Source organism: Coregonus clupeaformis, chromosome 31, assembly GCF_020615455.1.
Source record: "Coregonus clupeaformis isolate EN_2021a chromosome 31, ASM2061545v1, whole genome shotgun sequence".
NCBI lineage: Eukaryota > Metazoa > Chordata > Actinopteri > Salmoniformes > Salmonidae > Coregonus > Coregonus clupeaformis.
The window spans coordinates 30,721,546-30,739,663 of NC_059222.1; the positions used below are offsets into that span (position 1 = coordinate 30,721,546).

Sequence of the window (18,118 nt, forward strand, 5' to 3'; positions counted from 1 at the left end):
CCTTTTCTGGCCCATGGTGTGTTGTGAGTGAATGTTTATCCTTTTAAGCTTGGAAAAGAGACCATTAAACCCAGACTTGGACCACACACCCTCTCCACTGAATAGCAGGCTAGTGATTGCTTTGCAAAGCTTGCAGTTAGCCATTGATTCCTTCCAAACCACTCATTGTTGAATTTGCGATTTCCAACTTGTTATGTAATGTTTATGTCCAATGGCCGATGAGCACCAATAAGTTGTATCTTTAATTTCTCTTCATATGACAAGGATTGGGCACTTCTAATGTAAATCTATGGCAGCACGCAAGGGGCTTGAATTTTCGAGCTCTCCCCATAGATTTTGCGGTGACGTAGTGTCCCCATGAGTGACAGAACACTGAGCCAATCATGGCGCAACTAGAGAACATTACCAATCCTTACGCGCCGTATTTTCTGCTGGCTGCCTCACCACCACAGAAAGCACCGAGCTAGGCTGAAACACCTGCATTTTGGAGCTGCCTTACTCAAGAAAGCAAAAAGGAGACCCTGTTTGTATGCAGCTTTATTAACTCATAGATTATTTTTTTTTACATTGTTTGCAAACTGATATGTGACACGTATTAATGCCAAAATAACATGCAAAACAGGCAACCAAAAAAATTATAATATGCTAAACAGGTGGGGCTCAAATATACCCCGGCAATACAAAATACACGTAGCTCAACCGCGCTACTCTCTCCTCACATTAAACAATCACCCACAAGGACAAGGGGGCAGAGGGAACACTTATACACGTACTAATGAGGGGATATGAACCAGGTGTGTGTAATAAACAAGACAAAACAAATGGAATGATGAGATGTGATGCGGCAGTGGCTAGAAGGCCGGTGACGACGAACGCCGAAGCCTGCCCGAACAAGGAGAGGAGGCAGCTTCGGAGGAAGTCGTGACATTGGTCACATTAGGACATGTCAGATGAAGAGTAGGATAATCAAACAGATTAGCCTACATTGTCAAAACACTTAATCTTTTAAATCTGCTGGATGTGCAAAAAATAAACAATTGACCTGTTCACACATTAGGCAGCCCACATCTGATCTGAAAAGCACGTCAGACATCAAACTGCAGGATGTGGTATGGTATGTGTCACTGAGTCACATAGAATGAGTCTTTCTGCTAACATAGACAATTCCATAACAATCGGAAGTGGAGACACAAAAGAAGAGAAACACAGACATTTCGTGAGAAAGATCTGATGAGAACAGTAGCTTACAATTGGCACAGAATTGCACGCTATTAATTGCACTGACATTTCTGTAAGATGCATTGAAGAGAAATGCACAACTACCAACTTTAGAAATGGCAGAACAATGCAAATGGCAAAAAATAAAATAATTATAATAAAAAATATGGATTGCACAATTTTACAATTGCTCAGACAGACGTCTGAAAATATATCTGAAATCTAGCCGAAAATGGTATTTAAAGAACATTCCATTAGTGAGAACAGACAGTAGGCCTAACTGCATAGACACTCTAAAGGTAAATTATTACATAAATTGCAGAATTACTTCTTCCAATTCCTTCAATGTTACAGTATTCCTCTAAAGTCGACCTTGTCTGGAGAGCTGCTTGAGAAGAAGTAGGCCTGGGCTGTGGACACATGCTGGTGTTGGTTATGGTGGTGTCTTCTATTGACCCTGGCTGGTGTGTAGTGCTTTTTGGTATGTAGGAAAACATAGAGAAGTTTAAATTCATATTCACACTTATCTTAGACTTCATCCAGAATGTTATGTATCTAAAGAGAGACTAAGTTATGAGGGGGGACATTTTACAGTTTTAAAGCTAGTTTCCTGCAATTCTACACATTAATTTTGTCATGGGGCTGAGAGAAAATGTGCAGTTTCAAAGCTAATTTCCTGCAATTCTATACATTTTGCCATGGGACTGAGAGAATTTTCAGTTTTAAAGATAATTTCCTGCAATTATACAAATTTAGCCATGGCCTATGCCGTGTTCTTATGCTATCTGAAATGACTCAAACAAAATCAATGGGGGACCCATGCCATGACCTTTTTGGAATTTCAGATTCTCCCTGAGAATGGTGATTGTTAGTTCTCAAAGATGATCTTATTAAAAAATATATTGCTCCATTATGTTTTTTTACATAATTCATATTTCGTTTTAGTCATTTAACGTTACACTGAAAACGTTTTATCATTCCAAAAATTATTATAATTATTATTTGAATGTTTTTGCAGTGGCGGCCACAATTTATCAGTGGCAGTGCGCCATACTGCTAAACACATATAGGGGAAACACTGAGCATAATCATATTTTATTTATACTGGCTTACCCTTGTGCATCGCCACATCCAAGCTCCGATGAAGAGGATGAGGATGACGATGAAGGTCGTCCCACTCAGCACAATCAAGATGAGTTCCATGATGGTCTGACCGCCACCAAAGCACTCCTCTGGATCTCTCTCTGTATGGAGGGGAGAGGGAATTAGATGAAGTGGTTCAGCTTCATGTCTTCCTGACAATCTCTGGGCCCCCAATATATTCCTTTGACTCTTGCCCAGAGTTTTTCCTGGCCTGGTCAACTGCTCAGGGAAAACTAATTCAAAAGAAATTCAAAGGAATATGGTGAGTCCACATTGCACATATCGGAACACAATACCTAACATCTTGTGCACTAATCATGATCATAGCTAGTACTAGCCACATTAAAACCACTTCCATCAGTTGAGGTTCAGACAATGTTTCATCAAAGGTTGACTCAAACCCTACAATACAAAGTTGTGGTATGTCATTGAAATCGCAGAGATTGATATTTTCACACCGCATCATAAAAAAGTGTGGAACAGACAGTTCTAGAACAATGATTGGATACCAATTCTTTGTTAATCCAGGAAGAGAAAGACAGTCTGAATGAAAAATGGAATTCACCCTAACCCTATTGAATAACATTTCTTCTTCTTTAATAAAAAAAAGTATGTTTGTACCTCTGACCATGATGATGGTGCCATTACTCTGCAGCTGTACCAGCACTTTCCTTTGGCTATCGTAGTACCTCCAGCTGCAGTAGTAACTGTCTGTGTCATCCACCCCAAGCTGGGACAGCCTCAGTGTGAACTCACAGCACCGCTTGACCTCCTGGTCCTGGTCTGACACCACTGTGACCCGACCTTTGAACCCATAGTGGGTGGTGATCCTACTGACTGCTCTGTCAGCCATCGACAAGTACAGTACATCTCTGTCACCGTGGAATCGACCCCTGAGGTAGAGGCCTGTGGGGTCGGGTAGCGATGTGGAGCAGTGGATCTCAGCTGAGAAGTTGACCTTCATCAGAGATACGGCACTGGGGCTCTGGGAAACTGGCAGGGAGAGAGATAGATAGACAGGGGCCCAGGTTTTAGACATTTTGTTATTATGAAGACAAGAATGCCACCTTGGTCCTCCTTGTTTTTAGTCTGAAGCTTTATTGTCCATTTAGGGTCAACTAAAAACTCACAATACCTGTCCAGGTGAGCACTGCAGGTGTGCAGAGGAGTCCCAGCACACATCTCCACAACAGGGCATCCATCCTGCCACCTGGGTACCAGCTGCATCGATTAGAGAGCTCCACACACTCTTCCACAAACGCAACACACTCACAACTGACTGGTGAACTGTCTTTCGGCAGGGTAAAATGAAGAAGAGCTGAATAAGAGGCTATGGGAGAGCTTCCTCTATTGTTTCGTGCACAGGAAGGGTTGTGGTTTTCATGTTTTTATTCTCTGATGACGGTTAGTGTGTGTGTGTGTGTGTGGTGTGTGTGTGTGTGTGTGTGTGCTGTGATAACTGAAATGTACATTATTGTTGGAGATAATAATTCAGTACAAGACAACAAGCTCTATATGAGAGAAATAACATTATAAAGACTGGTTATTTCCAAAAGTTTATTTGTACACAAATCAATAACATTTTATATTCATAAAAAAATCCATGAATCCCAGAATATTACATCAGAGTTTAGGCTAAAACCAAAAACAAGCTTATCTTAGTGGTTATGAAAACAATGCTTGTGAGTTGAGCAGAATATTACAGAATATTACACACATCAATGTATAGATAGACCAAAACCAACTCCCTTTATAAACAAGCTTAGGAAGGGTTATGAAAAGGGTTCTACCTGGAACCAGAGTTATTCAAAGGGTTCTCCTATGGGGATGCCAAATAACCCTGTTAGGTTCCAGATAGCACCATTTTTTCTGTGAAAGACGATTATTAGTGATTTCACAAACTGATTCCATAAATGTTTGTGCAAAACTAATTTAGGTGCAAAAGTGAGTAGTGTTTTATTGGTATAGAATACATCTGACATACAGCAACATAGCAGGGGCAACGTTGAGTTAATTTCGAAAGAACCAACAAGCCAACTGGCTCACGCTGAATGTTATGCAGACACCAGGGTAAGGGCCTCTCTTGTACCTTCAGGGCTCTCATCAGTGTTGTTCCTGTTGCTCTGGGTCATATAACTCTTGAGTCGATCCATCAATCTTCTGCCAGAATGAGAAGTGATGAGAAACAATAGAACGGCCAGAACAGTGATGATGCTGATGATAACAACCAGGGCTAACCATACGGGAGCTTGTTGGGTGGGTTGGTTTCCCTCTTTTCTCGCTGAGAAAATAAAGAGAAGTTTGCTATGAACACACTGAATACTCACAAACGTCACAGTACAAAGCCCTATATGGAATTTAAATAGGAATATTGTATTATCACATTTAATTGTAATTATTACTAAAGCTTTTCCTGGTCATATCACATGACCGGGAAAAACTCAGGGCCCATTTAACCCTAGTCAATATAGACTGGTCACTGTCCGGTAAAGCACAGCATGTTTGAATTGGCACAGGAGTTGTTGATGAAGTGCTTTGTACTTTAGCATTGTACTCACCAGTAACTGCATCACTGAACCAGCTTGTTGTCCCTGAATTATCCCCACAGTTTGTGCCAATGGAAAAAGTGTAAATACCCTCATCAGCTTTGGTAGCACTTTTTTTCTCATAACAGTAGTGTTGGATGGTGTTGCTGTCAGTGTCTTCCCTAGTGTGTGGAGATGCTTCACATGTTTTCTTGTTACAGTTGTCTTGTTCACAACTCCGTAGTACAATATTTGAATTCTTCCATGTAAACCGTTCAGTAACACATGTTGGGTCATTTGCGGTCCCCTCCGTCCCTTGGTTGGGAGTTTGTATGGCAGTGTAATCCACTGTACATCTCAGTACCAGTTGCTGGTCCTCTGAAACCGATGGACTGTCACATGTTACTTTAACCCCTGGAAAACACAAAGGATATCAATGAATGAACGTGCAAGGATATCAATGAATAAAAGGATATCAATGGATAATATCAGTATGATAAACGTGCTCATATATATACAATTATAAAAGTGGACATTCACATGTTCATTATCATATATAACAATGCTGTATTATATCGTAATATTACAGTAATACCATTACAACAACATGATTTCACCTTATCAATTTATGAAGTTTGCAGTTTGAATTTACCTTGTCCTTGTGAATGGACACTAGGAGTTCCCAAATCCAGACACAGAAACAGCAGAAGCATGTTGCCAGTGAGTGTATCTGTCCTAAAGCACAAAGAAAAAAGACCACAAGACATGAATAGTTTAAACAGTACATGTACAGTGCCTTGTAAAAGTATTTATACCCCTTGGATTTCTTCACATTTTATTGTGTTACAAAGTGGGATTAAAATAGATTTAACTGTAAAACAAAATCCCAAAGTGGAAGAAAAATTATATATATATTTTTTAGATTAATAAAAATTTGATAACTAGAATATAGTCGTTGTACACAGTGGGGAAAAAAAGTATTTAGTCAGCCACCAATTGTGCAAGTTCTCCCACTTAAAAAGATGAGAGAGGCCTGTAATTTTCATCATAGGTACACGTCAATTATGACAGACAAAATGAGATTTTCTTTCTCCAGAAAATCACATTGTAGGATTTTTAATGAATTTATTTGCAAATTATGGTGGAAAATAAGTATTTGGTCAATAACAAAAGTTTCTCAATACTTTGTTATATACCCTTTGTTGGCAATGACACAGGTCAAAAGTTTTCTGTAAGTCTTCACAAGGTTTTCACAAACTGTTGCTGGTATTTTGGCCCATTCCTCCATGCAGATCTCCTCTAGAGCAGTGATGTTTTGGGGCTGTCGCTGGGCAACACAGACTTTCAACTCCCTCCAAAGATTTTCTATGGGGTTGAGATCTGGAGACTGGCTAGGCCACTCCAGGACCTTGAAATGCTTCTTACGAAGCCACTCCTTCGTTGCCCGGGCGGTGTGTTTGGGATCATTGTCATGCTGAAAGACCCAGCCACGTTTCATCTTCAATGCCCTTACTGATGGAAGGAGGTTTTCACTCAAAATCTCACGATATATGGCCCCATTCATTCTTTCCTTTACACGGATCAGTCGTCCTGGTCCCTTTGCAGAAAAACAGCCCCAAAGCATGATGTTTACACCCCCATGCTTCACAGTAGGTATGGTGTTCTTTGGATGCAACTCAGCAGTCTTTGTCCTCCAAACACGACGAGTTGAGTTTTTACCAAAAAGTTCTATTTTGGTTTCATCTGACCATAGGATATTCTCCCAATCCTCTTCTGGATCATCCAAATGCACTCTAGCAAACTTCAGACGGGCCTGGACATGTACTGGCTTAGGCAGGGGGACATGTCTGGCACTGCAGGATTTGAGTCCCTGGCGGCGTAGTGTGTTACTGATGGTAGGCTTTGTTACTTTGGTCCCAGCTCTCTGCAGGTCATTCACTAGGTCCCCCCGTGTGGTTCTGGGATTTTTGCTCACCGTTCTTGTGATCATTTTGACCCCACGGGGTGAGATCTTGCGTGGAGCCCCAGATCGAGGGAGATTATCAGTGGTCTTGTATGTCTTCCATTTCCTAATAATTGCTCCCACAGTTGATTTCTTCAAACCAAGCTGCTTACCTATTGCAGATTCAGTCTTCCCAGCCTGGTGCAGGTCTACAATTTTGTTTCTGGTGTCCTTTGACAGCTCTTTGGTCTTGGCCATAGTGGAGTTGGAGTGTGACTGTTTGAGGTTGTGGACAGGTGTCTTTTATACTGATAACAAGTTCAAACAGGTGCCATTAATACAGGTAACGAGTGGAGGACAGAGGAGCCTCTTAAAGAAGAAGTTACAGGTCTGTGAGAGACAGAAATCTTGCTTGTTTGTAGGTGACCAAATACTTATTTTCCGCCATAATTTGCAAATAAATTCATAAAAAATCCTACAATGTGATTTTCTGGATTTTCTTTTCTCAATTTGTCTGTCATAGTTGACGTGTACCTATGATGAAAATTACAGGCCTCTCTCATCTTTTTAAGTGGGAGAACATGCACAATTGGTGGCTGACTAAATACTTTTTTTCCCCACTGTAAGTATTCAACACCTTTTTTTAGGCAAGCCTAAATTAGTTCAGGACTACAATTTTGTTTAACAAATCAAACAATAAGTTACATGGTCTCACTCTGTGTGAAATAATAGGGGTTAACATGATTTTTTTAATGTAATGACTAACGTTTCCTCTGTCCCCCATACATACAGTACAACATCTGTAAGGTCCCTCAGTCAAGTATTGCATTTCCAGCACAGATTCAACTACAAAGACCAGGGAGCTTTTAGAAAGCCTCATAAAGAAAGGCAGTGATTGGGAGCGTAGATGGGTAACAATAACAAATCAGAAATTGAATATCTCTTTAAGCATGGTCAAGTTAATAATTATGCTGTGGAATATGTATTAAACCACCCAGACAGATCAAATATACAGTTTTCCTTCTGAACTGAGCTGCAGGACAAGAATGAAACTGCTCAGGGATGTTTCCATGAGGCCATCTGTGATATTAATACAGTTACAGAGTTCAATGGCTGTGGAATTCACTTTTTGGCCTATACGCAAAGTCTTATGTTTGGGGAAAATCTAACACAACACATCACTGAGTAACTACCTCCTTATTTTCAAGCATGGTGGTGGCTGCATCATGGAATTGGCAAATACTGGGGAGTTTTTCAGGATAAGAAAATGGGGTGGAGCTAAGCACAGGCAAAATCATAGAGGAAACCCTGCTTCAGTTTGCTTTACAGCAGACACTGGGAGAGGAATTCACCTTTCAGCAGGACATTAACCTACAACACAAGGCCAAGTCTACACTGGAGTTGCTTACCAAGAAGACAGTGAATGTTGTTGAGTTACAGTTTTGACTTAAATCTACTTGAAAATCTATGGTAGGACTTGAAAATTGCTGTTTAGTCATGATCCCCAACTAGCATGGGTACCAGTCTCTTTAGCTAATACACTCCCTGTACTCCATATCATGGGCCAAAAACACCGGCCTTTCTGCCGTCTTCAAATATGAACATTCTAGGAGAACAGAGGATTTTATCCTAATTTGATCAACCTCACAGCTATCCGGTTGCTAAACAACCGTTTTTTGTTTGTCCAGATTTTTTACAGTCTATGGTCCAGATGAACCCAGTCTGTCAAAAATTGCTATCTCACGTCTAAATTCTCAAAAGAAATACATACTGCAATTCCAACCACAAAATGTCTTAGACGATACAGGACTAAGATCGAATCCTACTACGCCTGCTCTGACGCTCGACAGATGTGGCAGGGCTTGCAAACTATCATTACAAAGGGAAACCCAGCCGCAAGCTGCCCAGCGACGCGAGCCTACCAGATTAGCTAAATGTCTTCTATGCTTGCTTCGTGGTTAGCAACACTGAACCATGCATGAGAGCACCAGTTGTTCCAGACGACTGTGTGATCTCTCTCTCTCCATAGCCAATGTGAGTAAGACCTGTAGTCCTTTCCTGCAGGCAATGACCAAAAGCACACTCTTTGGCCTCATGGGTGGAATGTTATTAACCCTTTCACATGTACCAACAAACGGGTGTGATCATTCTACTGTGGTCCCCGGTGTGATTAGAATGCTTATTTAGAACGTCCAGTTTTGATTGACGCAACAGTCAGCATTTGAACTGGCCACACTGTTTTTTCACAGAAACATTTTGCACAAACACAGTCCTTACAAAGTTATGTCCTGAATGTGAACAGTTTATTTTTGGATGCAGTCTTCAGACATTCACAGAAGTAGCGACAGCCTAACACAATCATCCAAACTGGAAAATGGAGGCTACATTAGTCCTAGCGCTTACTGAGGAAAGATTGACATAACACAAGCAGTCATACAGTGGCTTGCGAAAGTATTCATCCTCCTTGGCATTTTTTCTATTTTGTTGCCTTACAACCTGGAATTAAAATGGATTTTTTGGGGGCTTGTATCATTTGATTTACACAACATGCCTACCACTTTGAAGATGCAAAATATGTTTTGCTCAAGTGTTGCTTTAGCAGTATGCTTAGGGTCATTGTCCAGCTGGAAGGTGAACCTCCGTCCCAGTCTCAAATCTCTGGAAGACTGAAACAGGTTTCCCTCAAGAATTTCCCTGTATTTAGTGCCATCCATCATTCCTTCAATTCTGACCAGTTTCCCAGTCCCTGCCGATTAAAAACATCCCCACAGCATGATGCTGCCACCACCATGCTTCACTGTGAGGATGGTGATCTCGGGGTGATGAGAGGTGTTGGGTTTGCGCCAGACATAGCGTACATTTTAGTCTCATCTGACCAGAGTACCTTCTTCCATATGTTTGGGGTGTCTCCCACATGCCTTTTGGTGATTACCAAACGTGTTTGCTTATTTTCTTCTTTCAGCAATGGCTTTTTTCTGGCTACTCTTCCGTAAAGCCCAGCTCTGTGGAGTGTACGGCTTAAAGTGATCCTATGGACAGACACTCCAATCTCCGCTGTGGAGCTTTGTAGCTCCTTCTGGGTTATCTTTGGTCTCTTTGTTGCCTCTGATTAATGCCCTCCTTGGCAGGTTTGTTGTGGTGCCATATTCTTTCAATTATTTTAATAATGGATTTAATGGTGCTCAGTGGGATTTTCAAAGTTTCTGATATTTTTTTATAACCCAACCCTGATCTGTACTTCTCCACAACTTTATCCCTGACCTGTTTGGAGAGCTCCCTGGTCTTCATGGTGCTGCTTGCTTGGTGGTGTCCCTTGGTTAGTGGTGTTGCAGACTCTGGGGCCTTTCAGAACAGGTGTATATATACTGAGATCATGTGACAGATCATGTGACACTTAGATTGCACACATGTGGACTTTATTTAACTAATTATGTGACTTCTGAGGGTAATTGGTTGCACCAGATATTATTTAGGGGCTTCATAGCAAAGGGGGTGAATACATATGCACGCACCACTTTTCCATTATTTATTTTTTATACTTTTTTGAAACAAGTTATTTTTTTCATTTCACTTCACCAATTTGGACTATTTTGTTCATGACCATTACATGAAATCCAAATAAAAATCAATTTAAATTACAGGTTGTAATGCAACAAAATAGGAAAAACTTGAATACTTTTGCAAGGCACTGTATTTAGCTAACGCTCGGCTGACAGAAACCACAATATGAATTAGCTAATAGCAATTAGCTACTATTTACAATTCATCACATCATGGGTGAGCTCAGCATTGATATAAATAATTGAGTAAAACACTTTCTAAAAATCTAAATCTGACGATGGATAGTTTGTGCGCGCCACCATCGTCTGTAGCGTCCGGACGGTTTGGCCTACAAACTATGACCCCTCTATGGAAAGATGAGACTCTCGCGAACACGAATGTGTTCTCTTTTTTGCTCTACGACCCCCACAAGCGTCGGTACAGCCGATCTGCCAGCTTCTGTCTGTAGCGTACGAACAGTTTCGGCTACACACTAATAATGACCCCTCTGTGGACAGGTGAAACGCTCACCAACACGTATATGTCAGCTGTTTTGCTCTAGGATGCCCACAGGTCTCACAAGGCTCGTCTGAAGTATATATGGAGACTGTTTAGTGCCAAAAATAAGGGGTGAAATACATGTAAAAAAAAAAAAAATTATAATAATGTTTCCTGATCTTTCTTATATCGCTCAGAAAATACTGCAGGACAGACACTTCAGAACAAACTTCCTTAGATTTTTTTGGGGTGACTATCTGTTGTTCCATGTAGTGAATCTGTTAATAAATTAATCTTTATGGGCTAATAGCAAATACAATTTTCCATCAAATATTTTTTTTATACTTCAAGGGGTCTTAAAATTCAAAATAAATAGCAAAATAATCCTTAGTATGACCATCTTAAAACCATTCCACATAGCTTAGTAGCTTCAGTATAAATGGAGTGTCACGGATTTACTTACAGGATAATAGGAAATGCTCTGAGACCAGGTTGCAGCACCTACACACCTACACAGGCCTTCTGCTTCATATGGTCTATGGCTTGAATGGACTGAAATTGACCCCAGTCCTGATCTGCAGGTGTGGCAACTGTGGCGTTATTGTTAGGATTGGTCCAATTGCGTACATCAATTCAATTGAATGATTTTTATGAACAGGTCAGGACAAAGTCTGGGTTCATCTGAAAAGTCCCACTCAAGCAATTTTTTTCCTGTAAAATTCATGGAATTTGGGCTGACGGTATTGGCCAGCCAAATGACCTTGGTCACGATAATAACCATTTGAATAGCAGAAAATAGCAAATTTTCTCCAATACTCCACTCCTGACTGCATGTGCTGCCATAGAAATAGAATGGCATAATAGTTGGACTCGCGGCCATTGCAAGTGTACCCATAGGATACCCAATAAAGCAGGAAGTAAAATATGTGTTAAAATATGTGCTGTGATTTGTTGATTCAACTCAATAGACATTACAAAAAATACATTCCATTGCATGAGCCACATCAGTTAACATCATTTGAATGAAAATTCTACATTACCATGGAAATTATTGCATCACAATACCAGGCAGCCATTGTGCGTTTACCCATAGATGTAAAGAGATCAATCAAACTCGACCAAGACAATGGAATTGCCATGGAAACGCATGGGGGAAAGGGCCATGGGGGAAGATCCCGAGTCTCCTCATTGCCCCCCAGCAAAATATGGCTATATTTAGGCGTTTGTTTATATGTGTATTTTACACTACGTTGAGGTAAAAATCGGAGGATAATGCTTGGTACCAACAGATAGGGCAGCTCTGCTTCTAGCTTCTAAGCAACTTTGCAGTATTTTGTTTTTTTTGTGTGTTATTTCTTACATTATTAGTCCAGAATTTTTTTTGTGTTATTGCATACAGCCGGAAATAACTTTTGGATATCAGAGCGGTGGTAACTCACCAGCATTATGACCAGGAATACGACTTTTCTGAATTGGATCCATTGTTCGTACCCCCCAGGGCAATTTAACTGATTCCAGAAGCTGAGCCAAAACACCGCTGGTAGAGAAGAGGTATTCGGAGTGGACTTCTAGTCTAACTCAGGAGGCGCGCACACCATCCACCACTTCCGAGTATATTTCTCGCTAATGTTCAGTCTCTGGATAATAAAGTAGATGAGCTCAGGGCGAGGATCTCCTTCCAGAGAGACATCAGGGATTTGTTGGGATCTATTTTCTTATAATTAGATGTGATGCCTAGTTTAAAAAGAATACATTAATGATCAAACATAATAGGTTTGTGCTGTACTGATATAGATTGTTTAACATAACAAGCTGTGACTAATGTGAGGAACCGTTAGGGGGGAGGCTGAGATAGACTTGTGACACACACACACACACTGCCTCTTTGTTAAACCGCTCAAGGACATGTGTACTGCAACAATGAAGAAGAGGAAACTATGTCTGAGGGTTGCTGACTCTCGAGACAAGTTGCAAAAAACAACGAATGCCCGGCAACAGTGAAGCGCCAAGGGGCTGGGACCAGCCTGTGCGCCAACGATAGGCTGAGTAAGTTTAAACCACGCTCAGCCTCTACTCTGACAGGCCCGCTTTGAACGGGAACTATCTCTGTCTGAGTATTAAAATAATAACTTTGGGTTGGGACAGTTAGTTCTCTGTTTTGCCCTGCGAGGTGTTACAGTGAACCCGTATATAAGAAAATTGCATTTACCATTTATTCACTTTACTAATTATATTAATAAAAAAGCTGAGAATATATTCAGTGACTTAGTGTTAAATTCTGTTCTGATACCAGATTCGAATTACGCAACTTAACAGATTGTAACATATTCTGTTTCACGGAAAAGTGGCTCTGTCGGGATATACTGTCTCCGTCCATTCAGCCAGCTGGGTTCTCAGTACATCGTGCAGACAGGAATAAAGAACTCTCCGGGAAGAAGAAAGGTGGGGGTGTATGTTTCATGATTAACTACTCATGGTGTGATTAACCTCAATCAAATGCCGACCGTATTACCTCCCAAGAGAATTATCTTCGGTTATAGTCACAGCCGTGTGTATTCCTCCTCAAGCCGATACCACAACGGCCCTCAAAGAACTACACTGGACTTTATGCAAACATATCCTGAGGCCGCATTTATTGTAGATGGGGATTTTAACAAAGCAAATTTGAGGAAAATGCTACCGAAATTCTACCAACACATTGACTGTAGCACTCGCTCTGAGAAAACATTGGACCACTGCTACTCAGCTTTTAGAAATGCCTACAAGGCCCTCCCCTGCCCTGCCTTTGGCAAATCTGATCATGACTCCATTTTGCTCCTCCCTTCCAATAGGCAGAAGCTCAAACAGGAAGTACCCGTGCTAAGGACTATTCAACGTTGGTCTGACCAATCGGAATCCATGCTTCAAGATTATTTTGATAACGCGGACTGGGATATGTTCCAGGTAGCCACTGAGAATAACACTGACGAATACACGGATACAGTGACTGAGTTCATCAGGAAGTGTATGGGAGATGTTGTACCCACTGTGACTATTAAAACCTACCCAAACCAGAAACCGTGGATAGATGGCAGCATTCGCGCAAAACTGAAAGCGCGAACCACCGCATTTAACCATGGCAAGGTGACTGGGAATATGGCCGAATACAAACAGTGTAGTTATTCTCTCCGTAAGGCAATCAAACAGGCAAAACGTCAGTACAGAGACAAAGTGGAGTTGCAATTCAACGGCTCAGACACGAGACGTCTGTGGCAGGGTCTACAGGCAATCATGGACTAAAAGGGAAAACCAGCCACGTCGCGGACAGCGACGTCTTGCTTCCGGACAAGCTAAACACCTTCATCGCCCGCTTTGAGGATTACACAGTGCCACCGATGCGGCACGCTACCAAGGACTGTGGGCTCTCCTTCTCCGTGGCCGACATGAGTAAGACATTTAAGGGTGTTAACCCCTCACAAGGCTGCCAGCCCAGACGGCATTCCTAGCCGCGTCCTCAGAGCATGCGCAGACCAGCTGGCTGGAGTGTTTTCAGATATATTCAATCTCTCCCTATCCCAGTCTGCTGTCCCAACTTGCTTCAAGATATCCACCATTGTTCCTGTACCCAAGAAAGCAAAGGTAACTGAACTAAATGACTATCGCCCCGTAGCACTAACTTCTGTCATCATGAAGTGCTTTGAGGGCTAGTCAAGGATCATATCACCTCAACCTTACCTGACACCCTAGACCCACTTCAATTTGCTTACCGCCCCAATAGATCCACAGACGATGCAATCGCCATCGCACTGCACACTGCCCTATCCCATCTGGACAAGAGGAATACCTATGTAAGAATGCTGTTCATTGACTATAGCTCAGCATTCAATACCATACTACCCTCCAAGCTCATCATTAAGCTCGGGCCGTGGGTCTGAACCCCGCCCTGTGCAACTGGGTCCTGGACTTCCTGACGGGCCGCCCCCAGATGGTGAAGGTAGGAAACAACACCTCAACATCCTCAACACAGGGGCCCCACAAGGGTGCGTGCTTAGCCCCCTCCTGTACTCCCTGTTCACCCATGACTGCGTGGCCACGCACGCCTCCAACTCAATCATCAAGTTTGTAGATGACACAACAGTAGTAGGCCTGATTACCAACAATGACGAGGCAGCCTACAGGGAGGATGTGAGAGCCCTGGGAGTGTGGTGCCAGGAAAATAACCTCTCACTCAATGTCAACAAAACAAAGGAGCTGATTGCGGACTTCAGGAAACAGCAGAGGGAGCACGCCCCTATCCAAATCAATGGGACAGCAGTGGAGAAGGTGGAAAGCTTCATGTTCCTTGGCGTACACATCACTCATGATCTGAAATGGTCCACCCACACAGACAGTGTGGTGAATAAGGCGCAACAGCGCCTCTTCAACCTCAGGAGGCTGAAGAAATTTGGCTTGGCACCTAAAACCCTCACAAACTTTTACAGATGCACAATTGAGAGCATCCTGTCGGGCTGTATCACCACCTGGTTCAGCAACTGCACCGCCCGCAACCGCAGGGCTCTCCAGAGGGTGGTGCGGTCTGCCCAACGCATCACCGGGGGCAAACTACCTGCCCTCCAGGACATCTATAGCACCCGATGTCACAGGAAGGCCAAAAATATCATCAAGGACAACAACCACCCGAGTCACTGCCTGTTCACCCCGCTGTCATCCAGAAGGCGAGGTCAGTACAGGTGCATCAAAGCTGGGACCGAGAGACTGAAAAACAGCTTCTATCTCAAGGCCATCAGACTGTTAAGGCAGTTATACAACACCCACAGTTCAGCTGAATTCACCATCAAACACAGACTCTAAAAGGTGATTCTGAGATAGAGACCCTGAGCGTAACCATGAGATGTCACCTCAAGGTCAGGTGACTAATATATCCTGACACACACACACACACACGTGTGTCTTAAGGAAAGGCACACACACACACACACAATCACACAAGCTCACAATGATCTAAGTAGTAAGTATAATGCACTTACAAGCTCACAGCCTCTGGAGGTTCCGTAATCCAATAAATCCCGATTGTGAATTGTCCCTAGTTATAACTGTGGTAGAAGAGAGTGGGTGGAGAGAGTGGATATTCCCCTTTTAACTTTCCCTCTATCTGAAAGGAAAACAAGCTAAACCAGACCTTCCTGATTCCCAATATAGACTCCATACTGTATAATATCCACAGCAGCAAACTACTTAGAGGTTTACTGCCATCCTCTGGTTGAGTAGTGCATTTTTATTTCAATATTTGCACTGTCTCTATGCACACACAGACATTGTCACTCCAAACACACACACACACACACACACACACACACACAAACACTTACTCCATTATTTTCTCACTCACACATAATATGCACATACAGTTTATACTGACTCTACACACCCACTCACATGCAAGCTGCTGCTACTCTGTTTATCTTATATCCTGTTGCCTTGTCCCCTTACCCCTATACATATCTACTTCCATCACTCCAGTATCCCTGCACATGTAAATATGGTAATGGATATGATTTTTAAATATTTCCTGTATATAATATGCTTACTTACTTACTTAATTGTGTATTTCATATTTCCTATTCTTATTTCTCGTGTTTATTTTCTAGTAATACATTGTTATTGATTATTGCATTTTGGGGTTTTGAGTTTGCAAGAAACTGTACTTGTGCATGTGACATTAAAACTTGAAACTATAGTTTACAGAGGTGAAAGAGCCCCAGCCTGCACTACTAAAATGCAACCTTTGCATCCCTTTATCTTTGTCAGAACAGAGGTGGATGATTTGATGTGTTTTCCACACATTTTCAAAATTCTAGGATCTAGAGTCTAAAGCATTCTAGAGAGAGTGCGCGAGAGAGAGAGAGAGAGAGAGAGAGAGAGAGAGAGAGAGAGAGAGAGAGAGAGAGAGAGAGAGAGAGAGAGAGAGAGAGCGAGAGCGAGAGCAAGAGCAAGAGCGAGAGGGATATATTCCCAGTCCCATTTCAGAATGAATTCAAATCAGACTGATTTCCAGGTTAGAATTGTTTTAATGCTCAACATGTGTGACACTGGTAAAATAAAACAATAACCTTAAAAGGGACAATCTGTGATTGGTACACTCATATTTGGACTTGAAAAATATACTACTTATAAATGCCTCATGAGCTTAGATCAACTGTCGTACCCCATCAGAACCCTAAATATATTAATTTGTTTCTAAAACAATGTAAATATAAACAAAACATTATTGTTATTCACTGTGTATTCATTCCTCGTGTTTTATTTTATATCTTTAACTAAGCATTGTTGGAAAAGGACACGTAAGTTAGCATTTCACTGTTAGTCTACACCTGTTGTTTACAAAGCATTTGGCAAATACAATTTGATTTGTTATGGTTAAAATTATAATTTTGAAATCATAAATGGTAAGTCTCAAAAGCTCTGTCTATGAATTTGAGAGTGGTTACATTTCTCCATCCCTATCCCTCAGCTGTTTACTAAATTATTGTTATTGTTCGAATTACAGATTGTGTGTTTGAACACGAACAAAACATTAAACTTAAAAGGTCAAGACAAATTAAAAGTTGTTTTGTACCACTTTGAAGAGCTAGCTACACTTAAGGTGCATCTAAATAGTCTGAATCAGGAGTTTTTCCTGGTCAGGTAAAACCCATGGCCCTGATTATATATCATATGGCCATAATAAGGCCAAGATGGTTGCAGTGATTATGACATGGATGAACACATGCAATGCAAATGGCAGTCACAACAGCACTATCAGCATTTTTAGTGAGAAGATCTAGCAATTGATTGATCATTTAGCATTTTGGAATCACAGGAGACAAAATAACATATACATTTCACAGTTGAAACAAGTACACCTGGTTTTATGTTGAACATTTTGGATATTTTTACCCCTCTGAAATGCATTACTACTAAGGCATCTAGACCTACTTACAGGCTTAACATTCAGTACATGTTAACTGGGTTATTGCTCCTTTGGCTGGCAGATTAAATGCAAATGTGTGCCTCTGGATTAAATGTTGTGGTCCGTCACATAATTGATTCCCTCTGGAATCGAGCCCACATATTTGGCACTAGTGTCATTTTCCCATAGCTTCGTTTCCCCTCCATGGTGTGAGAGCACAGTGGACCAGCCTCCACAGCGGTCTAGAGCAGTGAAATAGATGGAACAACAGCTCCACCTTGTGGCGGATTTAAGTAAGTTCAGAATCAAGTCTTTCTGGGATAT

The 18,118-nt window shown here is 41.6% G+C and overlaps 1 protein-coding gene and 1 long non-coding RNA gene across 2 annotated transcripts; both read right to left on the reverse strand.

The window, feature by feature from the left end:
- Positions 1 to 854: 854 nt before the first annotated feature.
- Positions 855 to 3,663, reverse strand: LOC121547978. The gene is made up of 4 exons (XM_041859381.2): positions 3,497 to 3,663; positions 2,983 to 3,354; positions 2,332 to 2,462; positions 855 to 1,692 (listed from the first exon to the last, which is right to left on the reverse strand). The coding sequence occupies exons 1-4, from the start codon at positions 3,561 to 3,563 to the stop codon at positions 1,567 to 1,569; spliced, it is 696 nt and encodes a 231-aa protein (XP_041715315.1). The 5' UTR covers positions 3,564 to 3,663; the 3' UTR covers positions 855 to 1,566.
- Positions 3,664 to 3,871: 208 nt separating this feature from the next.
- Positions 3,872 to 16,006, reverse strand: LOC121547977. Its single transcript, XR_005996580.2, has 4 exons — positions 15,873 to 16,006; positions 5,539 to 5,621; positions 4,920 to 5,300; positions 3,872 to 4,642 (listed from the first exon to the last, which is right to left on the reverse strand). It is a non-coding gene; the product is annotated as an uncharacterized LOC121547977 (long non-coding RNA).
- Between the last annotated feature and the right edge of the window lie 2,112 nt (positions 16,007 to 18,118).